The following is a 26,946-nucleotide window of genomic DNA, read 5'->3' on the forward strand; positions in this document are numbered from 1 at the left end:
TTAATGCCAACAATCCATCTGAACAAAATGTTAGCACTAAAATGGTTATCATAAAACCAGTCCTGGTCTTTTCAATCCCTGCTCTCCCTCTTTCTAGCGTCACAGACAGAGAGGTACAAAAGGTTTGGTCCCAACTGCTTCAGGAATCATGTAGAAAATATACATTCAAACCTCTGAAGAAAACAAACAGTAGAAAACATCAAAGAAATATTGGCAGGATAAGAGAAAGGAGTAAGAGAAAGAGGGACTGAAGAAAACAAAGCTGTGTAGAGGCAGTGGGAACAATGGTTGAAAAGAATAGCGGGCTCAATCAATAAAAAGATGCTTTGTGAGAAAGTTCTTCAGAATAACATACTGCATGGTATGTTAAAACAATGCACTTTTGTCAGAAGCATGCTGGATTTTATCATCCGAGAAAAATCCATAACCTCTCTTGTATTTACATTGTTTATGCGTTTGTGCATGTTATCCACGTGTGTGTGTGAGAGCAAATTGATATGCGCCCTTGATGGCCACTACTTAGTCCACATAAACTATAAGAGTCTTGCACACAGTACCTCATCAGTACCATTCATTGCCACTGTCATGATACATAATCAGCTATGACACACCCAACACTCTCGCACTTACACACGCACACACATACACACACACACACGCCCACATGCGCATGTGCACACATGCACGTTCTCTAATTAGATGATAGCCATGTTACCTTAAGGCCACTACCAAAACCTACATCACTGCTGTAGACTTCTAGAGAATGATCTCTGGCATTACAGACACCAAAACAATGAAAAGTTATAGTGGCCATTTTTGTAGTCCTTGAGTCCTCGCTCTAAAGAGACAACACTAAAAAAACTACAATGCCGGCGAGGGTCTTATACTTGCATCTCACTGAAAACATGTAAACACAAACACAACAGACTGTTGCTGTTTGATGACCTCACAGACCAGTCCTTGACCTCACAGTTTTCCCTTCACTGAGGGACGGATGGATTTCAGTCTATCCATCTTCCTGTGCCCCATTTCTCACAACGGCCTGTGTTGTTACTCAGCTTTCCTCTTCACTTCTTCCTTTTCCCTTTACATTTCGTCCATTCCTCACAGCGAGGAGGAGCTCTGGCTGTAGTTTCTGAGGGTCAGTCTGCTGTACCTGGGTGATGGAGGAGATGGGGGTGGGTGGGAGGGAGCCGGGGGGAGACACAGGCCTGACTCTGATATCTGTGAACCACTGCTGGATGGCAGGGAATCACGGAAGGGTGATGGAGGAGTCAGCGCCATAAGCTCCTCCTCTAGCTCTACCCTCCTCAGAGGGGACTCAGTGAGGCAGGTGACTAGGCCTCTTCGCACAGGGGAGGTAGAGGGGGGTGTTTGGGGGTGTGGAGGCGGCAGGGGGTAAGGTGAGTGAGGATTAGACATGGGGTGGGCGTGGCAGCTGTTACGCCCCCCCAAGCTAGACTCGACAGGGGGCAGAGGCTGAACATCAGCATAGGTGGTGAGCGTCGGGGGCATCTGGAGTTCACGGGGCAACAGATATGGGTCAGTGGGGTGTGGGGGTGAAGGTGTGTGTGTGTGTGAGTGTGTTGGAGAAGGTGAGAGCATCATGGTATTGAGCTCAGTGATGTTCGCGGTGAAGCGGTTTACCACGCAGCTGATCTGATCCATAAGTGAACCTTGACACTCCCCTGGGTTGTTGTTGTTGGAAATCATGCGACTGTCAGCCCCTCCACAAACAACGGAGCCACCGCCACTTGCACCACCACTCCCACTGCTGCAACTGCTGCCCATGTATTTTGACATGCCAATCACCTGGGCCTCGTCTCCCAGTCCCGCCCCCACTCTCTGGCTCACCGTGCTGATTGGTGAAGGGGTCTGTGGCCGGTACGTGATTGGGTACCTCTCTTCGGCTTCTGAGAGCTCGTATAGGGTCTTGTCAGTGGCTGTATCAGGATGGGTGGGCAGGGTGGTAAGGGAGGGCATGGAGGGGAGAGAGGGCAGTGGGACATGGGGAGGCAGGTCCCCCCCACCACAGTAGCGTCCCTCGGGGGTTTTGGAGAAGGGTTTGATGACGGCAGTCTGGTTGTTCTCCTTCTTCTTGATGTGGAAGGACAGCCGCTGCCACAGGTGGTTGCCACGCGAACTGCTGCGCTCCGTCTGCCCCCAGGACACCGACTTTCCGTTGGAGCTGGATGACAGGAAGGAAGCGGAAGGAGAAACTGGGTTGTGTGGAACAATACAGTTTTGGGAAGTAGCTTAACAAATGTAATTCAATTAGTTGCTCAACTGTATTTTGCAGTAGCTTAGTGACAGTTCAACTAAATTTGTACTTAGATAGTGTTTTCAGTAATTTATTCTTTTTTTCATTTGAGATGCAGTCACTGTAAGAAGCTGCACCACCTATTTTTGGATACAAAAGAAGAGAACTGCATGTTTTCAATCTTATTCATTTATTTAGATTGTTGCTTACTTGCATGATTAACTTTATTCAGCCTTTTACTTGTCAAGGTTGTACAAGTCAGATACTACAAACTTGCTTTGATTTCTTTTCAGTTCACTCAAAAGCTGAATTTAACTCCACTTTTTTCTGCGAAGAACCCACACCAGGTTGCTTGGTTTGGGTTTAGGTCCAGATTTAAGTCTGACAGCCAGCTGTCTGAGTGACAATGCAAGAGAAACTAGGTTTCATAACATACAAAAGAAAGTTCTCAGATTAACTGAGGGTTATTCTTTTTGTGTTTACATGCAGATTCTATTTTTTATTGACAGTGAACATTTTCTTCTTTCAAAAAACATACAAATTTTTAACATCCACACACACACACACACACACACACACATATATATATGTATATATATATGTATATGCAAAGTAGTTTAACATATTCAATGTAGCTTTTACAGCATTGAAAATAAGGCAATCTAAAATTGTCAGTTTACTGTTATTTGCATTCATTTTAAGTCTATATAGAACCTCTACTGAGGTACTTATCATTAAACTCATATAGTTTTAGATAAGAACATTTGCTGCAAAGCAAAAGCAAGATAATGGAACTTGACTTACAAGTTTGTTCATCATATGTAGTGAATCTAAAACCACTACACCTCAATTAGCATTATAAGCAAAAATATTACACACACAATTTGGCTAATGGCTGAGCCACAAAAAACTCAAGCACCATGAAACTATGACTATTTAAAAATAATCCATTAAAAATAAGCCGTTCAGTAGGTACGAACTTCCTAAAATGAGGACCTTACTCCAAAAGACTTTAAATAAGAAAACTAAATAGACTTCGTATGCTGAGTAATTTTATTACATTTAATTATCTGCCCTATTTTTGCCTAACAGGATGTTCTTCCTTTCTCTCACTCCCTGTACCTTGTAGTTTTCCATCAGTCAAAGCAACCTCCTCCACCCTACCCCTATCCCTATCCCCACCCCGCCATGCAGCCCCCCTTTGCCTTCCTCTTATCTCTTTGTCAGGTTAATTAGTGTGATAAATCTATGGTGGAACTTCTGATTATCCATACACCACTGTGGCTGGGGGAGAAAAGAACCCAAATGAACCAGGAGAGAGAGAGAGAGAGAGAGAGAGAGAGAGAGAGAGAGAGAGAGGGAGAGAGAGGGGGTGGGGGGGTTGTGCGGACTGCATTTCACTTATACACTGTGGGCCAGATTCACTAAGCCTTTTGCCGTTTTTTCAGGTGCATTCTGTCCTTTGCATCATGTGTAGTATCAAACATTAGCAACGCATGTGCCATGCCACTTCAGTGTGAGTTTCTCTCCTGTATGCATATGCATTTAAGGAAGGATTGCACTCATAATGTGAGGGGATATGATAAGTGTGGCTGATTAGACATTCCGCAGGACTTGGTAAAGCTCATTTGCGACTGCCAGTTTTGCAGCTGCCAAACAGCAGGTGCAAAACTGGCTTAGGTGTTGTATATTAACCTGCACGCCATAGCAATGACAGCAACAGGTTAGGTGCATTGCACTGTGGAGGGGTGGTTTAGGGAATTTGTGATTAATTAAGAGGATCACAAAATGAACTCCTTAGAAAGGGTGTAGTAATATATTTTTAAGGGCACAAGAGTGAATTGGAACAAATATTTAACACAACTGTAGGCTAGCACCAAACAAAGACTGATACTAAAAAAGTACAATAGGCCAGTTTTCCTGTCATTCTCTGGAGACATCAACTGTATTAAAGCCATCAATACCCTCTACCTGTTCTGATGGTTCTTGCTATGCCTTGCTGCACTTGTCACAATGGCTTGTGGTTTAATGAGGGCAGCCTTTTCTTTTCCTCTTCTTTTTATGCGTCTCTCTCTTTTTTTTGCCTTTTCTTTTACTTACTAAACTGACACAGATAGATAGATAGATAGATAGATAGATAGATAGATAGATAGATAGATAATATAAATATGTTAATATATGTAATTTCTTAATACATTACATGCAGCCATACTTTGTTCACTGGTCTGCTGGCTTCATGTCTGTCTATGTTCAGGTTATATGGTGACAGCATCTCAGACAGACAGCCCTGCCAATTACCACCACACAGAGAGGAAGACAGGAGGAGAGGAGATTTAAAGAGGGGGAGAGGATGGCTGACACTTCCCATAAGGGTGTGATTGAAATCTTGCTTGCCAAGTGGCGTGAGCTAGAGTAACCTGCTGACAAATGAAAATGTGTGCTTGTCTTTCTACTCTCTCTTCATTCTGGGCAAGTGGCAGTGTGCCGCTGCTTTTGTGTCCTTTGATCAGTTAGTTGTCACTGGAGATGACTTGTGGATAGTCTTAAGACGGGTGTGAAAGCTATTTCTCTACTTTATTCCTGCCCTTTCCATGCTATTCCTTTTGCCTTTCCTCTCTCTTTCCTTTCAACCTCTATAGTGCCATTCTTCATCTCTCTATTCTCCTGTATTTCCCTTTCTCCTATGACCCCTCTCTGCCTCTGTATTTGTCTCTCTAATTTTCTCGTTATCTACCTTTGCCTTGCTCCCACCACCATTTGTGTCTCTCTATACATTGCCCTCTGCACCCCCCTCTCTCTATCTTTACCTTGTCTCCATTAGGCCGTTGTCTGCAGTTCATGTTAGGGTCAGAGGGATAGTCAGGCAGACTTGGGAAAGTCCAGAGAATTTATCTTTCAGAGAGCCCAGAGACACACGCTCATAAACTGAAAAAGGTCTCAGACAGGAGCCATTACTAAAATGGTCCCATGAACTGTTATTGAGACATAACCAGACATTAACCTCCTCTACAAATGTCTAGTATGCACACAAAGACACACATAGACAGAAAAATACCTCAGTGTCTCTCCAGCAGAGCCCCTGCGTTTCCAGAGGTTGACCAGACTGGAGGAGCGGCTAGCAGCCGACGAAGATTTGCCATCTCCCACATGCATGCGCACCACTGTGCTAGTGGTAAAGGCACTGCGCACGTTACGCTCTGGCTTAGCCAGGATGATGTACACCTGATTTGAGATAAAATACAAAGATACACTGAATTTAAGAATGTACAGAAATTAGCTTTACCAGTAAACATTTAAACCTGCCTACTGTGGTGTGTTCAATTTTCTTAGCAGTGATGGTCTTGCTTAGAGGAATGTGTAAAGTGCAATTCACCACAGAAATATATATAGACACAATTTGGTGGGGTGCTCTCTCTATCCATATCTAGATGTCTGATGAATGTCTTTCAGACTGAAATTTATCTAATAGAAACCTAATAAAAGACAGTCCTCCACCATAATTGTTTGTGCACAAACAACTCCCTTGAAGCTCAACAGGAATTTTACAGTAGGTAAATCACTGTCAATGAACGATGAAAAATGTTTACATGATAATTTTTTAAATATTTTACTCTCCACTTCAGTGCAGGAATTTGATATAATTGTAATAGCAACCATTCATTCAAATAATGACAGTGGGCACACCCACTTTCCACAGTGAATACTTGGTACACTGTATGTGCTTCTCCACTCGAATGACAATGTAACTGCAAGTGAAAGTGGGTCAGGAGCAAATATGTTTGGGTTCTTTATCAGCACATTTCTTGTATACCCACACAAGAAGAAACTGTGCTGTACTGCATCAAATAAAATTGCACAAAGCATGAGTGAACAACATACCATACTGCAGTAGCATTAATATAAAATGGTACACTTATGCAGAGGGAAAAACAAAAGTTCCTCTCTTGCTTCTGGCTATGAAAAGCAACAGTAAATACTCAGTGAACTGCTCTGTTGTATAGGAATAATACAGTGAGAATTCAGACTTATGATTATATTTCCACAATCAAATCGAATCAAATCAAATCAATGCCATGTGCTTAACAATTCAATAAAAATACAACAATACAATGAAGATACAACAATAAAGTGAAAATAAATGGTTATAAGGAAATGGTAATATAGAAAATAAGAGACACAGTAGAACAGACAGACCAGGGTAGCAGAGGTGAAGTGGGTAGATTAAAATAAGTTAAAATAAATTGGATTAAGTGAATGCTAATCTAAAGAGGTATGTCTTAAAAGTTATTTTAAAAATGTTTACAGAACGTTTTCTCAAGAATTTTACCAAAAAAGAAAGATTTGAAATTGGCCTAAAATTATTCAGGACTTAAAGATCTAGGTTACTTTTCTTTAGGAGAGGTGTCAACAGCAGTTTGCAGTGCCTGGCGGAAAATATCAGTCATCAAGGAGTGATTTCCAGTACTGACAACAGAAAACATTTCAGTCAAGGCATCGAAAAAGGTAGGACATTGTTTTGGAGGGGGTGGCTACATACAGTATTGTTGTTAAAAACATGCAGTCAAGTTTATGTTCAGATATGAGTTTATTAATATCAAAAGTCTTATTGTGTCATGATTGAACATTGAGAGGTATCATATCCATTTTTTCCATCTAGGACAGCGGTGTCAAACTGGTGCCATGAAGGGCCAAAGGGCTGCAGGCTTTCATTCCAATCTTGGCCCTCCATGGCACCAGTTTGACACATGATTTAGGACATGGAACATTTAATGGGATGGTAATCAGATTACTTGCAGTTATACCATGAGTAGCACAGTTTAACTGATGGTTAGTGGAGGATCTGGAGTGTGCTATGATATTCCTTTCTATCCACTATTCAAATGGTATTTTTTTCTAACTAGGGGCAGCTATCTGGATAGGAACAGTAAATAACTAACTGCAAACACTTGATGTTTGCTGTAGTCTTACCTTGGGTACAAACATGCAGCAGAGAGCTACAGTGGCACTGAGGCTAACACTGAAGCACATGGTGATAATCTTGTAGTTGGAGCCAAAGTAGATGGGGATAAAGGCAAGCCAGATGATACAGGTGGTGTACATGGTAAAGGCAATGTATTTAGCCTCATTGAAATTAGCAGGAACGTTGCGGGTCTTAGAGAGAGAGGGAGAGAGCGGGTGGGGGTGAGGGAGAGAGAGAGAGAGAGAGAGAGAAAGAGAAACAAGAATGAACATACAGACAAGCATTTTTTTGTAGAATTGTCCAAAGTTTAGAGTTGATTACAAGTCTTTAAAGATCCAGACCAGATATTGTTAAACACTACTAAACCACTGCCATTGCATGGTAGCTATAGTTTGGTTGTTGACCCTTACAACTGTGTAAAGAGGGAAGTCATTTAAGTGACAATACAGGATCATAACCCTACGCCACCACGTGTGTGTTGCCACAGTTGTGCCTGTTAGCTTTGTGACTACTGCTACACTAAATGGACAAAAGTATTGGGATGCCTACACATTGCACTCACAGGAGCTTTTATGACATCCCATTCTCAATCCATAGGTGTTAATATGGAGTTGGTCCTCTCTTTGCAGCTATAATAGCGTCCACACTTCTGGGAAGGCTTTTTACAAGATTTTGGAGTGTGTCTGTGGGAATTTTTGCCCATTCATCCAGAAGAGCATTTGTCAGGTCAAACACTGATGTTGGATGAGGGGGCCTGGCTTGCAATCTCTGTTCTAGCCCATTCCAAAGGTGCTGGATGAGGTTGAGGTCAGGGCTCTGTGTGGGCCAGTCAAGTTCTTCCACACCAAACTCAGTCAGCTATGCCTTTATGGAGCTGCTTTGTGCACTTGGGCACAGTCATGCTGGAGCAGAAAAGGGCCTTCCCCACACTGCACCCACAAAGTTGGAAGCAAAGAATTGTCCAAAATGTCTTGATGAGCTGAAGCATTAAGATTTTCCTTCACTGGATCTAAGGAGCTGAGGCTGACCCCAGAAAAACAAGCCCGTAGCATTATCCCTCCTCCACCAAACTTTACAGTTGGCACAATGCAGTCAGGCAGGGAACGTTCTCCTGGCATTCACCAAACCCAGACTCGTCCATCAGATAGAGAAGCGTGATTGGTCACTCCACAGAACATGTTTCCACTGCTCCAGAGTCCAGAGGCGGCGTGCTTTACACCACTCCATCTGACGCTTGGTGTTGTGCTTGGTGATGCAAAGCTTGCATGTGGCTGCTCAGCCATGGAAACCCATGCCATGAAGTTCCCGGCGCACAGTTTTTGTGCTGATGTTAATGCCAGAGGAGGTTTGGAACTCTGCAGTTACTGAGTCAGCAGAGCGTTGGCCACTTTAAAGCACTATGCGCCCAAGCACTCGGCGACATCGCTCTTTTACTTCATGTGGTCTGCCACTTCGTAGCTGAGCTGCTGTGGTTCCTAAACACTTCCTCTTTGCAATAATACCACTTACAGCTGATCATGGAATTTCACAAACTAACTTGTTTCAATGGTGTCATTCTATTACGTTACTATTATGGAATTCAATGAGCTCCTTAGAACGAGCCATTCTTTCACAAATGTTTGTAAAGGCAGACTGCAAGGCTAGGTGCTTGATTTTATATGCCTGTGGCAATGGTACTGAATTAAAACACCTGAATTCAACAAATAAGAGGTGTGACCCAATACTTTTGTCCATGTAGTATACCTTCATAAGCACTGCTAATATTTGCATGTAGTGCAGCAGATTTAAACTTTTCTCCCTTTTCTCTTCACTGCTGCTTTCTGCTGCTCTTACTATACTCTGTTGAGAATGGATGTCAGCAAGACAACAGCAATCAAACATTCATTTCATGAGGCACTTGGTATAATTGAATTCCACTTCCTGCTACTGAAACATTGTAGAGCCCCTTCAAATAGAAATAGTGTGTCAGTCACCTCTTCACAGATATTTTTGTGCATGGAATATGACATTAGAAAACAAGTTGGCGTTTAATACCCACACTCAAAACATATGCATGTATAGTTGTTCCTAACTGGAGCTCTGGATTTAACACATCCTAATGGTAATAATTTATATTTCTCATGCCGGACCAAAACCTGTTTACTAAGATTGTTTCTCTGTTACTATACACATTAAAGCATATTGCATAATAGCAAAAATGCATAGTCATACAAAGGATTTTTTCATGCAAGAATATTGCCGGATGTCATACCAGGTTGTCACTCAAGCAACAAAATTTTAAGAATGAAAAAACAAAAAAACAAAAAAACTTTGGGTAACATTAGTCTCATCCTTTCAATGATATCTAATAGAAATATCTGGTGCATTGTTTGGAGAGCATGTATTAATTTTCATTTGCTAAAACTGCACTCAGACCAGCTTGTACCTTGAAGGCATAGAAGGTGCAGCTGAGGATGAGCAGGCTATTATATCCCAGCGGTGCCACCACCCCCAAATTAGTGGTATTACAGATGAGGTTGACCTGTCGGATGCTGGGATAGTCATGGATCACCTGGAGAGACAGAGGATTGAACAGTGAGCTTGTGCTGGGTACAACCATTGGTAGAAAATTTGACCAGGTCATGTCACATCGATAGCTTCACACTAGTTATGTCAGAGCTAGAGCCCTATGGGAAAATGCTCAAAAGCATACACCTTATCCATAACTGCTCTAGTTTTGTTCAGTGCACTGGTGCAAATCATTTCTCCTTTATCTAATGGAATGTAAACATATTAAGTATATTTCAAAAACTGTGATATTTTCCCAAAAATGTAGGGTATAGTGTTTACCTATTTTATGCCATTATCCCGACAAAAATATACCCTATGGAGAAATGCGGTGGTGTCCAGACTAGGGATGGAAGATTAACTGATTTGTATCAATACACGGATATGTGCAGGCACAATGTGAGTGCATTGGTAGAACAGCTGTGAATAGATAAAATTTGGGGATCAAATCGAGATGAATCGTTTTTTAAATCAATAAAATCCAGTCCATTTAATTATTAAATGTTCTATGCCTTTATTTAGAAACATGACCCAACCAACAATTTGATATTATGGACTATTTCTCTTATGTTAACTTACGCTTTGGAGTTAATGCTGACTGCTGCTGAGCATCATGGGTTGGGGATGTGTCTCAACAAACTTATATGTTTTGAAGATGGCTGAGGCAGAACAAATACACCAGCAAACTACAAATCGAAAGTTTGGAAAAACTACGGATTTTACAAGAGAGACGGACAACTTGACAAATCAAATGCATTTTGCAAATTGTTCACCTCGTGCTGCTGTAAAATACACAGGCAGCACAACTAATCTTATTACATACTTGAGACGGCGACATGTTGTTGAAGGTGGAGGCATCTGCCAGTGCCCTGGCCTCCCTCGCCTCGTGTCCAGATTCATTTCGGGCTAATAGCCCCAAGAGTGGTGAGTTAGCAAACCTGCTGCTGAAAGAGTGTTAAGCACATCTGCTGCCAGGCAGTAGTTTTTCATATTGCACTATGCCTTATTATTGTTAATCTTGAGCATCCTTTATTGAGTCAAGTGTTATAAAAGTGTACTGTACTGTCAACTTGAAAAAGACAGAGAACACTTGTATATGAAAAAAAAACCTTTTGTGAAAGGTCATAATTTTATTTGGTTAATAAATAATCAAACGCATTGAGTTGCATAGCATCAGTGCTTTGTATCGTTATATCGCATCAAATCGCATTGTGTTGAATCAAATCGTTAAATTGCACTGCATTGTGATTGGGGAGTAAATCGTATCGTATCACATGGGTAGCTGCTGTGTATGTATCTTTAATATATTGGATCATTGGCAGTGTATCGAGATACATATTGTATCTGCCAAAGACTATAGATGCACAACCCTACTCTAGACTAATCAAATAACTTCTGTCTATGTAAATGCTCCTCATCTCATCCACAAATAACATTAAGACACTTTGTTGCAGCTGTGAACCTGCTGGCAAATGAAGCCAATTTTAAAGCAAAGCAGACCTGTGTCTGAGGCAGTGTCACATAGCATGATAGAAATAGAGCCATGCTGTGTGATGACATCCTATACATGTGATGAGAATTGTACATCATAACTTACATAATATTGTGCTTCAATAAAACATCTGTAAATTTATGGTAAGACACAATTACTGCTATTAGCTTGATGAGTGTGAAAAGAAATCTCTAGTGTGGGTTTAAATAGGGAATATAATTCTGCTCAAATTGTTGTGAAATGGTGAAAGAGGCATAATTTGAAGAACATGGAGTTCAATTATTATTTTTCATACTTGAGTAAATCTTTGTTCAAACTGATTGAATGAGGATAATAAAAACGTATAGATCATTTATGCACAGAGGGAGTATTACAATTAGATACAGTGATAGAACAAAAATTAGGATACTTTGGGTGAAATATCATGGAGATAAGCAACATAACAGGTGATTGATGATGTAATATGAGTAATCATGATACTCTGAGATTAAGAGATTAAGAGCCTCATTACAAGGAAACTTTTCCATTTCAGCTAGCTAACTCACTCTTTCTGTCTCTCTCTGTCTGTCAGGGACCCTACCACCCATTCATAGAGTCAAGGCAGATATAGGGGCACACACCCATTGACCCACAGCGTACCTCTGGTGGCTCCATGAGGAAGAGAGCCACTATGATGCCCAGCTGTAGGAGTATGAGAAGGAAGGCAATGATGAGCTGAGCGCAGGCGGACATGAAGCGGGGCTTCTTTGTACAGATCTTCTTCTTGCTTCCTGCCAAGATTCGTGCTATGCGGTTGGTCTGGGGTCAGATCACAAACAAAAATATTTACCATCATTACCCCCCAAAATGTATCGGTCATATCTGCTGTTAGCCTTCTGGATACTGCTACACTGCTGCTGCAATACGAATGGGTGAGAAACACATGACAAAGAGGTAAGTGCACATGGGATGCTAGGACAGGAGTTAAAATAGAGCCGCTGTCATAAGCTCAAGGTCGATTCAAATTCAGAAGGCAAGTCCCCTGCTACCCTCAACCTCTATCTCCCTTCTGAAACCCCATTCCCATACCCCAAGGTGGGGGTGGGTTGTGGGGATGGGGTGTAACTAGGGCAGAATGATATTGCATTGGATTATTAAGCTGGAACACAGGATTTCTGCTTTCCTACTAGGAGAGATCAAATACAATGGACATAGTCAGAGTTCCTATTTGTGAGGATTTAAAGTTTTACCCAGTTCATGATTTGACATTATAACTATATGTCTGCCAGCATTGTCAATAGTAAAACTAATGTCACCTATTTACTCTTGTATACTTTTGAAAAGACTTGAGTGTTTGATTTTCATCATGGTATGTTTATGAATAAATTAACATACAGATAAAGTAGTTAATTAAACCTTTTTTTTTTTTTTAATTTAAAGTTACCTCTTCAAACATTTTCAGCATTTGTTGTTAACATTAACAAGCTTCTTAGGATTAGCAAACAACATGTTTTTCCTTCAAATGCAGATTGTATGCACATGTGCGGGTAATGACACGTTCCTGAGTCCCAACCTCCCACATCTGATAAACAAATGTAGTCTAACTCTGGCTGGAGATTTTTTCCTGTTTCTTTCTGATTACCCTCTCTTCTCAAATTCTATCAACAGGTATATCCCTACTGTGTTCTGTCTTTCCCTACAAGCTTTTCCCTGGCCCTCTCTCAGCCTCCAGCCTCCTGTGGCTGTGGCCACTGGTGACCTAGGCAGATTAACTTGTGGTTGGGGCAGGTCTATCTCTAACTCTACACACAGGCTCCACTCCACAGACCTCAATCTGATTTCAGTACCCCTCGGCCCAGTCCCTACCTTGGTGACCAGGGCCGAGTAACTCATGGCAGGTGACAGGCCTATTCCCAGTCGTTGGAGGTAGCAATGAATGACATAGGGCTTGGCTATGAGGCTGAAGGTGCACAGGTAGCCTAAGCAGATCCCTGCCAGAATTATATAGCACAGCTCCCTGCTGGATGATTTCACCACTGGAGTGTCCCGAAACCTGAATACACACACACACACACACACACACACACACACACACGGAAAGACAGGAAAACAGAAAAGCACATAGCATAAATAGGGGCCATTTCTGTCTAGTTGGTTTAAATTTGACCTATGTTTATGATGACAGAGAGGCAAAAATCGTACTTGATGAAGATTGCAGTGACAAAGAGTGTGGCCAGGAGTCCCAGGCAGGCAAAGACCACAGCAGCAATGGGCTCAGGGTCCCCCCATCGCAGATACTCCACTGGGATAGGGTCACAGCCTGGGGGAGGGTGGAGAGGTCAAGACAGATGATGATACTTCAATTTATTTGTGTGAAACCTAGCTGAAACCTTAATTGAACTTAGTATAGTAAGACTTACATAACATTATATTTAGATGTCATTTCTTTTTCTCTGTTTTAGCCACACAGAGAAAGCCCTAGTTCATTAAAATTTTCTTCCTTTTGATACTTGATTCTTTTCCCTCCGTCCCTTTCTTTCTCAGTGTATGTAAAAATGTGCCAGTGTAATTTAATTGAGATTGTACAATTCAGTATTTCCATTAAACAGACTGTAATACAGCACCTCTTACAAGTTATATGCCTCTTTGTCTATTGTTGCCCTCCAAATCAAGATTCTGTTCTTTCTGCCACATCTGTTTCTCTTTTGCATTGTCTCTATTCTTTCCTTCATTCTTCCTCATCCCATTTTTGCCTGTCTCCCTCCATCTTCCCTTCCATCCTTCTCTCCTCTTTGTCCCCTCTCTCCATCTTCTGGCTGCTTCGCTTCTTCCTTCAAGTTGTTAATTTATCTCTTTCCCTTCTAGCGTTACACTTTTTCAGTCCCTCTCTTTCTCTGCAGTCGAGCTCCATCCTTCAGTCCCTCTCTACGTCCCTCAATGTCTCCCTCATCCTTATCCCTCCTTGTTGGCATCCCACCTTTGTCCCTAATGTCCTCCCTCCCTCCCTCTTTCTCCTAGGCGAGAAGATAAAGTGTCATTAATTAAAGGGACAGTTCTAATTACGATCTGTCGTAACGCTCACTGAAATTACCACCCGGCTGGTCGGCCTAGACATAGCATCAGGGACAGGGACACACATGCACATGCGAGCACGCACATGCGTGCACACACACACACACACACACACACACACACACACACACACACACACACACACACACACAGGCTCACGCACGCACGCACGCACGCACGCACGCACGCACACACACACACACACACACACACACACACACACACACACACACAGAAGCTGTCTTCCTCTCTCAAACTTTCTGTTCCTCTCCATTTCTCCTTTCTCTCTCTCTCACCTCAGAGACAGTAGGAGAGACGTAACAGTCATTAAAAGGAATGAAGTAATTTAATGACTTTGTCTTTAACACGGTCAATAAAGTTTATTAAATCAGTGATGTAGTTAAGTTTAGGGGCATAAACAACTATCTAATTGCTGAATGCGAGCCAGGGGACCAATAAGAGACAGACAGAAACAAAGTCAGGTGGCAACAGTCAGGGTAGGATGCAGCTCGTTTCCAGGCTTCAGTCATTTTAAGTCTGAATGTGCAATTTTTGGTGTAATCTTGCTGAGAAAAATAGCTAAATTATGATCATCTAAATTGTTTGAGGTATTAAGCATTTTGTCACATCATGCTGCGTGAAAAACAGAATAATCAGCCTAGTAAATTTATTTCAAGCCAGAAAATGCACCAGTTTGCCTGGAAAATTACCCTCAGAGAAAACAAAATAACTTTCTTATTTATTTTAAATGAAGAAGCTCCAGTATAAATTTGCATATTGCAATGATTGCCCCTCTTTTTGCTGGGGCTGCCCTCTGAAAGTCAACAAGTGGAATCATCAGTGATAGACCGCCGCAGTCTCAAGGTGGAGTCAAACAGTTGTATTGTTTTTTTTGTTTTGTTTTGGGCATTGACAATAACACAAGAAATGATTTGTTGTGCTGAAACGCAGACTCTGAGTTGACTCTTGAAACTGTGAGTCAGGTACAGCACTACTTTTTGTCGACTTTTGGAGTTACTAGCACAAACATCATTAAAACTGTACATATAATGTAAGTAACATGTGGAAGCTATTTTAGTAAGGCCCATTTTTAAAGAAATGGGAAACAACCATCGTGCCTTGAACTCAGGGATGGGACTGCTGTAAAAGTTTAGGACTTTGTGACTTTACCGAAAGTTAATCTTATCCTATCCACATACATTTAAATGCTGGGGGTGAAAATTCCAAATCAGTTTTTCTCACAGATTTCTTCAAAGTAGCTAGGTGGCTAGGTTTGGTAATTTAATACGTAATCAGCTTGTAGAATCTTTTGGAAACCTTGTAGCGTTTGACCCCAAGCCAATCTGCTGCATGGAGAGTAGGGGACCGCTTGGAAGGTTCAGTCAATATAAAGTTTCGAGGCAAACTCCTTCAAACATTCTTAAACTCAAACTGTGGAACTTTACTGATCAGTGGAGAGGCTCAAATCCCAGAGCTAATCCTCCTTTTTTCTGCTCCTTGCACTCTCCCTGGCTGCCGCTTCTGTCAGAGTCTCTATTCATCTCCATCTCTCTCTCTCTCTCTCTCTCTTTCTCTCTCCCTTTCTCTCTCTTTTTAGAACCCACTGTTTCTGTCTGTCTTTGTGTCTCTGTCACTCAGTCACTCTTTTCTCACTCTCTTTCTCCCTGTCTTTTTTTTCTCAGTGTCTTTTCTTTTATGGTGTTCTGTCTACACAAACCCTTTCTATTGCTCTATGGTTTTCACTCAGTCTTTACCTTCATCCCTGCCAGCTGAGACCCTGCTCTATCTCCTCTATTCCCTGTTTCTCTTTTTTTCACTTTCTCTCAATCTCTCTCATTCTTTCCTTCCTTCCTTTCTTTCAGCCTACAGGAGGTAGATCAAAATGTCTGCTGGAGAAACAGGGCAAGCAGTTTGTTTACACCTCATTATTGCTGTTGCATACAGCTCCGTTGGGTTACAAAAAGCACCTATCGTTGATGGAACAGCTCACACATAATTGTGCACACATGAGCATGCAGACATAAACAAGCATGCATGCACACACACATGCGTGGTAATGCATGGGTAAGCCTAGTTATGTGTTCCATCTTTTACCTTTCTCTTTATTCTTTATTCTTGCTTTCTTACTAGTTTACTTGTTGTTTTACTTTAAGGATGCTTCTGTGGCTAGCAGTGAAGCTGAATCTGAATTTTCAGCAGGGCTTGATTCATGTTTTAATCATAAAGCTTGGTGAGGAACTACCAAGCGGTATAATGAGCAGCTGAAAGCATAACAGAGCAATATCCAACAGCTTCGAAAGCAATGGAGGGGAAATAAATTTTCATTGCCGCTGAAATGTATTTGCATTGAAAATTGTTCTTGATGCAGAATAATTAAAACATTGGTGACCATGTCGGTAACAAATTAAAGGGATGGGAAGAGGAAACAGGGAGGGAACAAGAGGGAAAGAGGAGGAGAGGGTGAAGAGCAGGCACTGTCTCTGTTTGTCTCTAATATAATTGGTGGAGGATTTATAATAATAGGCTCTAATGGTGCACTGTAGCAGGGAAAAACACACCTATCTCATTCTGCTAAACACCATTTATCCTATGATCCTACACACAAACACTCACACGCACACACATTTCAGTGGCCAGTGTGGTGTTTCCTACAAATAGAATTTGTAGGCACTGGAATTATTTTTTACACAACAGCCATGCTGAAGTGGTTTTATTTGTTAACTACATTGTTGCTGTTATAATATTTTCTTAGAGGGCTGGAAAGGTTTCTGAAACTTGAGCAGCTGGTAGGGGGGACTGATCTACAAGGTCAGGGGCAAGAACACTAGCATGCACACACACACACACACACACACACACACACACAAACAGACAGACTGACCTGTGAGGTCGTCAGTAGGCCAGGAGCCGAGGTCACAGGCTCGGCAAGTATACTCATCAAATACAAACTCATTCTCTTTACAGGGAGTGCAGGTCCAGCAGCAGCTAACTTCACCTTTACGGATCACCTGGAGGGGGAAGGACATACGCGCACACACACACACACACACACACACACACACACACACACACACACACACACACACACGTGCACAGACATACAAGCACAACCATATACACACATGGGCAGAAAAGACTTACATGAATGTGTCTACCAGGGAGTTTGTGTATATTTGTGAGTTTGTGTCTATACACCTGTGTGCATGCTTGGTTTGATGTACAACCCAGCTCATGCACTATAATGGATCTTTTTAGCCAGCTACCTTGATCTGGGCCTTGGCACAGGGTTCACTGCAGACTGACTTAATGATGACATCTTTGCTGGCCCAGATTTCATCATCATCTATCTTCAACCCCCTGTTGTCCCAACTGCCCACGTTAATGTAGTCATAGTAGTCCTTGCCCATCTTCTTGAAGTTCATTATTTCATACCTGGGGATGAAAGATACACTCATAATAAGAAAAGGCACATGAACACACATACGCAGACACATGTACACACATGCACACATCACATTGAACTAAGTTGCTCAGCAATGCTCCTTGAAGTTCATTATTTAATACCTGGGGACAAAAACACATACATCATAAGCAAACACACACACACACACACACACACACACACACACACACACACACAGTACACTACTTTTAAATCCTGCTTTCATCCCTGTAAAGTGGACATCCGTTATGGAAATTGAAACTGACTGCTGCTTAACAGGTGTGGTAAGCAGCTGGTCAGTTTACCATTTTATTTAAAAGCCAATAAATTTTTTTTAATTTATTAAAGTTTACTATTAAATATGACTAATATTTTGGGTAAGTCTTAAAACTAAAGTATATAAGCAATGGCACTTTGTAGAAGCTATAACTGATTAAATATGTTTTACTGTCGTGACCAAAACTTTAGTCATGACAGAAATACTTAGATCCATAAAGACCACACTATCTAAGCAAATGTTTTTGCTGAAATATAATTACAGTAATTCATTCTTGAACTAAATCATGATTTGTCCCCTCTGTCAAATCACAGTGCCTACCTGCCAGGGGAGTCTCCATTCTCATCAAATAGGATTCCTTCGCCAGAGACGCCCGTGAAGTTTGTTTTCATCAAGAAGTCCAGCAGTGTAGCACCATCTATAGGTCTCATGGCATCACATAGGCCCTTCCACCCAACAAAAGAAACAATCAGAGTGATCATTTAACAGAACATTAAATACCAAGGCACTTTTTTCAAGCTTGGGAAATGAAGTCTTGCCCTGAGTACCAAAGTTTTTAAAATGCATTAACAGTCTTGTCATAAGCCAGAAAATGCCCCACCCCAAAACACATTCTTATGACTTTGTAACTATTTTTTTGGATTTGCAAAAGCAGAATCATGTCCCTTTGGGAATGGTGATTATTCAGCCAGGTGGAATGTTCAAGAAACTGTATGCAATGACAACTATAAGAGTGGACTCAGCAGAGTGCAGAGCTCAGCTAGGCACATCTCCCCTTTTACGAACTACAGGCTACCCCATGTGCTGAGCAAAACTTGGGAGAGACTCAGCAACTAATTGTACTGTCAAACAATTTTCAAATTACAAATTAAATTAATGCATGAATCAAATATAATACAGTATAGTACAGAAACTATACCCTAAAGCCTCTTGAGTTGAGCTTTTTCTTGTTCTCTCTCTGTATGTGTTTCAGTTTATTACACCCATTATATCAGTGGTCAGAAACATGTAACTCGTGAGCCATTTTTTCAGAAGTCATATGGCTTTTGACGGAAACCGTATTTTAAAAAGAACACGGATTAAATTAGCAAAATTAAGAATGACTACTAAAGTCTCTCTCTCACACACAGACAGTGCTCAACAATGGCTGTTTTACATGCCTTTTTTTTCTTACAGTCGTGAAGCCTGTAACCTGTTTTAACCCCTGCTTGTAAACAGATTAACCCAGCCTATGACACTTTTTACAGCATTTTTCTTCCATGTGTCTGCTGTATGTTCTGTTATCCCTCTTGTCATCCGTGTCTTTTAAAAACTTGTGCTGATTTTTTCACCTGTGATTGGAGCGAACACAGCCACAATAGGACACACACATACAGTACAGGCCAAAAGTTTGGACACACCTTCTCATTCAATGCGTTTTCTTTATTTTCATGACTATTTACATTGTAGATTCTCACTGAAGGAATCAAAACTATGAATGAACACATGTGGAGTTATGCACTTAACAAAAAAAGGTGAAATAACTGAAAACATGTTTTATATTCTAGTTTCTTCAAAATAGCCACCCTTTGCTCTGATTACTGCTTTGCACACTCTTGGCATTTTCTCGATGAGCTTCAAGAGGTAGTCACCTGAAATGGTTTTCACTTCACAGGTGTGCCTTATCAGGGTTAATTAGTGGAATTTCTTGCTTTATCAATGGGGTTGGGACCATCAGTTGTGTCGTGCAGAAGTCAGGTGACTACACAGCCGACAGCCCTATTGGACAACTGTTAAAATTCATATTATGGCAAGAACCAATCAGCTAACTAAAGAAAAACGAGTGGCCATCATTACTTTAAGAAATGAAGGTCAGTCAGTCCGGAAAATTGCAAAAACTTTAAATGTGTCCCCAAGTGGAGTCGCAAAAACCATCAAGCGCTACAACGAAACTGGCACACATGAGGACCGATCCAGGAAAGGAAGACCAAGAGTCACCTCTGCTTCTGAGAACAAGTTCATCCGAGTCACCAGCCTCAGAAATCGCAAGTTAACAGCAGCTCAGATCAGAGACCAGATAAATGCCACACAGAGTTCTAGCAGCAGACCCATCTCTAGAACAACTGTTAAGAGGAGACTGCGTGAATCAGGCCTTCATGGTCAAATAGCTGCTATGAAACCACTGCTAAGGCGAGGCAACAAGCAGAAGAGATTTGTTTGGGCCAAGAAACACAAGGAATGGACATTAGACCAGTGGAAATCTGTGCTTTGGTCTGATGAGTCCAAATTTGAGATCTTTGGTTCCAACCGCCGTGTCTTTGTGAGACGCAGAAAAGGTGAACGAATGGATTCCACATGCCTGGTTCCCACTGTGAAGCATGGAGGAGGAGGTGTGATGGTGTGGGGGTGTTTTGCTGGTGACACTGTTGGGGATTTATTCAAAATTGAAGGCACACTGAACCAGCATGGCTACCACAGCATCCTGCAGCGACATGCCATCCCATCCGGTTTGCGTTTAGTTGGACCATCATTTATTTTTCAACAGGACAATGAGCCCAAACACACCTCCATGCTGTGTAAGAGCTATTTGACCAAGAAGGAGAGTGATGGAGTGCTGCGGCAGATGACCTGGCCTCCACAGTCACCGGACCTGAACCCAATCGAGATGGTTTGGGGTGAGCTGGACCGCAGAGTGAAGGCAAAGGGGCCAACAAGTGCTAAACACCTCTGGGAACTCCTTCAAGACTGTTGGAAAACCATTTCAGGTGACTACCTCTTGAAGCTCATCGAGAGAATGCCAAGAGTGTGCAAAGCAGTAATCAGAGCAAAGGGTGGCTATTTTGAAGAAACTAGAATATAAAACATGTTTTCAGTTATTTCACCTTTTTTTGTTAAGTACATAACTCCACGTGTTCATTCATAGTTTTGATTCCTTCAGTGAGAATCTACAATGTAAATAGTCATGAAAATAAAGAAAACGCATTGAATGAGAAGGTGTGTCCAAACTTTTGGCCTGTACTGTATATATGTATGTATATTAGGCAATGAATGAAGAGAGGGAGCTGAAGTAGTGAGAACACCGCAACCACGAGAGATTCTTCATCATACAGTTATAATTGTGCACAAAAAGTTTTTAGGCTTCTAAGTTTAGCTGCGGACAGACACACAGACACACAACCAAATGCATGATCTCTTCCAGACTGTCACCTGGTGGCAGGGGCACCGTATATGGGGGAAAAGTTAGGACAATTCCAAGGGCCCTTGCCTGACAGGGGCCCCAAAAAATAGGTAAAAACTAATATAAAATTATTAAACCATCATCGAGTAAGCATATATATATTTTTTTTTCATGGGGCCCAAAATTCCTGGCGGCGCCCCTGCCTGGCGGAAACACAACAGAACAGAACAGATTGTGTAAATGCAAATGCAAATTTAAAGGTTAATGCAAGTTTCAAAATATTCCAAAATAAGGCTTTCTAAATGTCTTTTGAGGTAGGAAATGCATGTTCATTAAACTTCAAGGACACCCAAAATGTGTTGTAGGTGTGAAATGTTGTGAAATCATGGGAAATTATGAATATTAAGCAAAAAACATGTAGGTCTAACATAATATGAGCATAATTTGGGAAATTTAACCAACCAAAAAATAAGCAAAAATGTCAGTCCCCATGAATAATGCAGGAACCTCTTGAAACATTCAGTTTTATTAAAATCAGACTGTGATTAAGCAGTAACAGCCTTTCAGTTTGAAATTTGACCTTTAATTACAGTGTCCCTATCAGGCCAATCATTTAATGGCTCTAGCCTTTCTTAAAAGTCAAAACAGTACTTATCCACTTTATCATCATGTTCACTTTCATAATGAATCCATGCTCCAGGCACATATACATACTGCCTTGGATAAACTGAAGAGAAGCATGATAGTTCATTAAAGAAATGGTATGTTGCTTCAGCTGCTTGATGGCTCTATCTCCAAAAAAAAAAAAAAAAAAAAAAAAAAAAAAGTAAAAACAAACAAACAAACAAATAAAAACCTTACAGTTATGATGGCCATTTGAGAAGCTGTACCTAGAAGAGCGAGCAGCCTGCAGCCCAGCTGTCTCCTGTTACAAGTGTTGGGAATCACACAATCATTTATCATTTCATAGATTCCCCACTGAAACAAAATCATCACTGGACCTCAATAATCTTGAGGGATATCGCAAACCAAAGTCTGTCAAAAATTTCTCAGCTGTAAGTTTGCATTTTTGTCATTCAGTGTGTATGGAAAATATGTGATTTGCAAGAAACACCAAAAACGAAATCAGTGTTTCACAGAGCCTTACCAGCCATAGTGTGTTTTGTTCTATGAAATGCAATGTGGTTTGTTGTCATAAGCTAAAATATACAAACAATAGCAACAACAATAACTGTGCTTCGAGTGCAACAGAAATGTGTGAATGTGGCAACTATACCCAGCAGCAAACACCGCTAATCCATCCTTCCATCTATCCATCCATCCACATTCATTCATTCATCCTTTGCCACCTTCCTTTGTCACAATGTCCCTCCATTGGTTCATGAGGGCAGTGCTTACCTGATAGCCTGGGCAGAGTGCCTGCTGCATGTTATGTAGGCCATATGCCATTGAGTAGATGGCATTGATGACAAACCCCATTTTAGTGTCCTGTGCGTACTGCTGCCGAAGTGATTCACGTTCTGTAGGGGTGGTTGGAGTTGGGGGTGGGCGGTCGTGATGGCGGTGAGGAAGGACAGAGAGAAGGGCAGGTATATCAGAGCAACTCTTAATTTCACATTTCTCTCCTGCTTTTATGAAACAATCTGCTTTTTTTCTAACATCAAAGCCCTCTCCTTTCTTCTCATCCTCCACTTCCCACCTCCGCATCTCCTTTCTGCCTCTCCACCTCTCTCTCTCTCCTTTTCTCTGTGCTGTTCATTTCCATTTCACGTCCCCTTTCATTAGAATACATGAGACATGAGTCCCTTTGAAGCAGCTCTCTCACATCGTTTTGCCTATGAATGGGGGGAACGAAACTGAGAGAGAAGCAGGGGAGGAGATGAATAGAAAGAAAAAAGGAAAGGGAGCACTCATGGACAGGTATAGCTCTAGATGAGTTGGAAATCTGTGTGTGTTGTGTGTGTGTGTGTGTGTGTGTGTGTGCGTGTGATTTGCATTAGTAGCAGCCATTATGAAAGCAAGCATATAAATATGCACATTGATCTTATTATGTAGACAACAAAACAATGCAGCCATTTAGAGCCATAATTGGCAAAGATTTTAACACCTGTTGTACACCTTTGGCTCAGAGGTCCTTTGTGTGTGTGTGTGTGCATTTGCCCTTATATTTACAGTAGTACTCAACTCACTGCTACATGTCCGGTTGTACTTGGTGCTCTCCTGGGGATGGCCTTTCAGTCTGCAGTGGAAGCGATGCTGCCAGAATTCTGGGAACCAGGGGTTCCTGTGGTTGTTGTCTGGTCGAAGTTTCAGGTAGTATTCATCAAACCACTTCACATCAGCAGATTGAAGCTTAATGGTAATACCACCAGCTGCTTCTTTCACATAACCATCTGTCACATCATACCGGTCTGCCCAGCCATCACTGTTGGAAGAGAAAGACAGACAGGAAAGAGAATGGGAAGAAAAGAAGAAGGGATGGAAGAGTAGAGAGAGAAACAGAAAATTGGATGTCAGCAATTTATAGAAAGTGTGGCTCAGTTATGGGAGTCATGACCCTGACTCTTAAAGTGTTGACTGCAAATATGCAGAAAAACAACATGCTCTCCATATTATTTCCATCCCAGAGGACATCTTGCATAGAGTCAAAAATTACTTTGTAAGAGTCCAATTAAAGCTGCTGAAAAGTGCAAAACAGGAGAGTGATGCAGGAAAATTAAAAGGTTAAAACAATTACATGGGAAATACATGAAAATATGTGATGTGAAACAATAGAGAGAAATCGCTTCATTGCTGCTATTAAAATATTGATTTAGTCTGCAAACTGTGTGATGAGACTGAAAATCTGCATTCATTATTAATTACATGTTTTAATTTTGCTAATTAGCTTGATACAGAGTACTTTCACCCTTCCTTCAACAAGATAATGGACCACAAGAAAGTAATAACTTAGAGAAACATACAGCAACCCACACATACAAGTACAGAAACAAAGACGCACTTTTTTTTTTCAGTGTCTGTGTGAGTGTGCGTGTGTGAGTGTGTGATGTGTCAACATCACCTTTGCAAATGAAGAACTGGTCTATCCCTTCATCACCACAGGCCATTGCACAATAACAGGCTATCTTGCACATAATACTAACAATAATAATAATCAAGAATAAAGAGCTCTGGTACTGGATCAATACTCGTTATTGGCTGATACCCAAAGTACAGGTATAGGGATCAGACTGGAACTGGAACTGAAAAAGTGGATCAATGCATCCCTAATAAAACACGCTGAAGCTTAAAAGGGATTTGAGATTGTCTGCTGCTTAGTAATGGAGATTGTTGTACCAGACCATGAGCATGAAGTGAGAGCTGAGGCACGACACAAAGTTTTAACAGAGCTTTAATTTAATAAAGGGTTTTAATTGCCTGACCTTCACCTATGGCCAGGAGTGGTATAGTGAACAAAGCAATGAAATCATGCATGTCAGTGGCCAAAAGGAATTTTCTTTGCAGAATGGCAGGCCTTTCTCTGTATGATATTCTGAAGAGTTTAGTGATCTGGGAGGACTTTGGTATCAAGCTGCTGCTCTTCCATACTGACAGAAGCCAGCTGAGGTGTTCAGGCACCTGCTAAGGATGTCAAGTATCTCCCAGCCAGCCTGAGAGCACCTGGAGATCCCCCAGGAGGATCTGCTGTGCTTGTCCTGCTGCCACTGCAACCCTGACCCAGATAAATGGCTAGAAAATAAATGGCTGGATGCATCTGAGCTCACTCAACAAGATCTCTTTTTTTTTTTTTTTTCAAGATTGTTTTTGCAGCATTTCTGCTTTTTGGACAGTGCAGCTTAAAGAGAACAGAAAGGGGGATGACATGCAACAAAAGTCTCAGGCAGGATTCAAACCTGCAATGTTGCAGTTACATGGTAGACCAGTGAGCCATCAAAACACCACATGAGGCCTTTTATAACACACATACACACAAATCCTCTAATAGCAGTTAACAATACACACAGGACACAATGCTAACCTTGCATAACATGTTTTGTTCTTTCTGTCTTGCTTTCTCTTAGAATGTGTGTGTGTGTGTGTGTGTGTGTGTGTGTGTGTGTGTGTGTGTGTGTGTGTGTGTGTGTGTGTGTGTGCAAAGGACAGCTGATGTGCCTGTTACTGAGTGAAATTAAATGTTTGAGTTGAGAGGTGAAGCAGAGGGGCACCATCACCTAGCCATGACAAATAAACTCACTCTCACACACTTAACCATACCACACACACACACACACACACACACACACACACACACACACACTGATGAAAACATTTACTCGCTGAGTGCTGCAGTTTCCTTAGAGGAAAGGACAAACACAGGGAAAAAAGAGAGAGAGTACAAGGAGACTGGAGGGAGAGAAGCAGAAATAGAAAATCAGTGAGAGGGAAAAGAGGCAAAACAGAATGATTGGCAGGGAGTCAGGGAGAAAGAGAGGACATGTGGGACAGAGCTCTTACATCATTATGGGTAATGTCCAATTTTCATCAAATTGCTGACAAATAGGCATAAACACTATGATATGCGCACATGCACATTCACTCACACACACTGCTGAGATAATCTAGGTCAAATGGAGTATTCTGGCTGCAGCTCGGCAGCCATGCCCTGTCAGCTACCAACAAAATGAATATAACTGCCTCCCAGTGTGTGCGTGCTCTCTCTCACTCACTCTCTCTCACTCTCTCTCACACACACACACACACACACACACACACACACACAATCTGCAGAAACAGCTCACTTTTGTTTGGTGTTCTATGAGGATTTGGGTTTATTGTTTTTAAGGAAGCACAGACAGTGGATGACTGTGTTTATGGGTGTGTGTGCGTGCGTCAGAGAGAGAGAGAGAGAGAGAGAGAGAGAGAGAGAGAGAGAGAGAGAGAGAGAGAAAAAATTGTCTCCCCCAACAACTGCCAAAGTGGCCTTGAGCAAGACACCAGTCCCTGCTCAACATTCCTTCCCACCATCCCTCTTACCTTTCCTCCTTTCTTTCTTTCTTTCTTACTTTCTTTGCTTTCCCTCTCTGAGCCCCCAGAGAACAAAAACTCATTTTCTCCTACAGCAGTCTCACCAACTACGGTCTGATTGGAGCCCCAGAATATGTGTGTGCGTGTGTGTTTGTGTGTGTACTGTATCTCCACATGTCCTTCTCTCCTTGTCTGTATTACTTCTCTTTCTTCATTTCTCCCTCTGCCCATCTCTTTCCAACCCCTCCACACTCTATCTTTCTCTTTCTTTTTTTGATCATATCCACACTAAGCTGGGTACATTTGAACACTCTGTTTGAGCGTTCCATCTACACTGCACCACACGAGTGTTTTTATAGCGTTTCCAGGATGCGTCCAAAAGCCTGATGTCCACACTGAAATGTCCCAAAATGCATTAAGTCCAATATCAAGCATATGAACACCTATGCACAGGGTATGCACATGCTCAATATTACAGCAGGGCCTAGATCATATGACAATCCTACATCAGGGTTTTCAAAAAGCTCTACTTTACACCTCCACACTATGACAGACTGGTATTTTCAAACTGAGATATCATTTTTCAAAAGCCTGTTTTCATGTCTGGAAAACACCATCTTAGTGTGGACAAAGTCTAAGACAGAGGGAAAAAAAATGTGTTTTCAAACTTACCCAGCAAACTGTAAATGGCACACCAAAAGGGAGAGAAAAAAATTGCATTTTCAATCTTACCTTAGTGCGTACATAACCTCTGTC

The 26,946-nt window shown here is 41.6% G+C and overlaps 1 protein-coding gene across 2 annotated transcripts in view; it reads right to left on the bottom strand.

The window, feature by feature from the left end:
- Nucleotides 1-483: 483 nt before the first annotated feature.
- grm5b (glutamate receptor, metabotropic 5b) overlaps nucleotides 484-26,946 on the bottom strand; it is an 80,347-nt gene continuing 53,884 nt past the window's right edge. The window contains exons 6-18 of one of the 2 annotated variants that reach the window (XM_030066726.1): nucleotides 23,376-23,611; nucleotides 22,585-22,706; nucleotides 18,351-18,475; nucleotides 17,574-17,742; nucleotides 17,192-17,318; nucleotides 13,441-13,558; nucleotides 13,105-13,291; nucleotides 11,899-12,057; nucleotides 9,646-9,771; nucleotides 7,229-7,411; nucleotides 5,316-5,482; nucleotides 1,738-2,188; nucleotides 484-1,683 (exon numbers count right to left, since the gene is read on the bottom strand). In XM_030066726.1, the coding sequence (XP_029922586.1) occupies nucleotides 1,105-1,683; nucleotides 1,738-2,188; nucleotides 5,316-5,482; nucleotides 7,229-7,411; nucleotides 9,646-9,771; nucleotides 11,899-12,057; nucleotides 13,105-13,291; nucleotides 13,441-13,558; nucleotides 17,192-17,318; nucleotides 17,574-17,742; nucleotides 18,351-18,475; nucleotides 22,585-22,706; nucleotides 23,376-23,611 (2,749 nt within the window). In that variant the 3' untranslated portion in view covers nucleotides 484-1,104. Of the gene's footprint in view, nucleotides 2,189-5,315; nucleotides 5,483-7,228; nucleotides 7,412-9,645; nucleotides 9,772-11,898; nucleotides 12,058-13,104; nucleotides 13,292-13,440; nucleotides 13,559-17,191; nucleotides 17,319-17,573; nucleotides 17,743-18,350; nucleotides 18,476-22,584; nucleotides 22,707-23,375; nucleotides 23,612-26,946 lie in introns of both variants that reach the window. The other variant, XM_030066725.1, reaches the window with a different exon arrangement.

The sequence above is a fragment of the Myripristis murdjan genome, chromosome 13 (genome assembly GCF_902150065.1).
Source record: "Myripristis murdjan chromosome 13, fMyrMur1.1, whole genome shotgun sequence".
In the NCBI taxonomy this organism is placed as follows: Eukaryota; Metazoa; Chordata; class Actinopteri; order Holocentriformes; family Holocentridae; genus Myripristis; species Myripristis murdjan.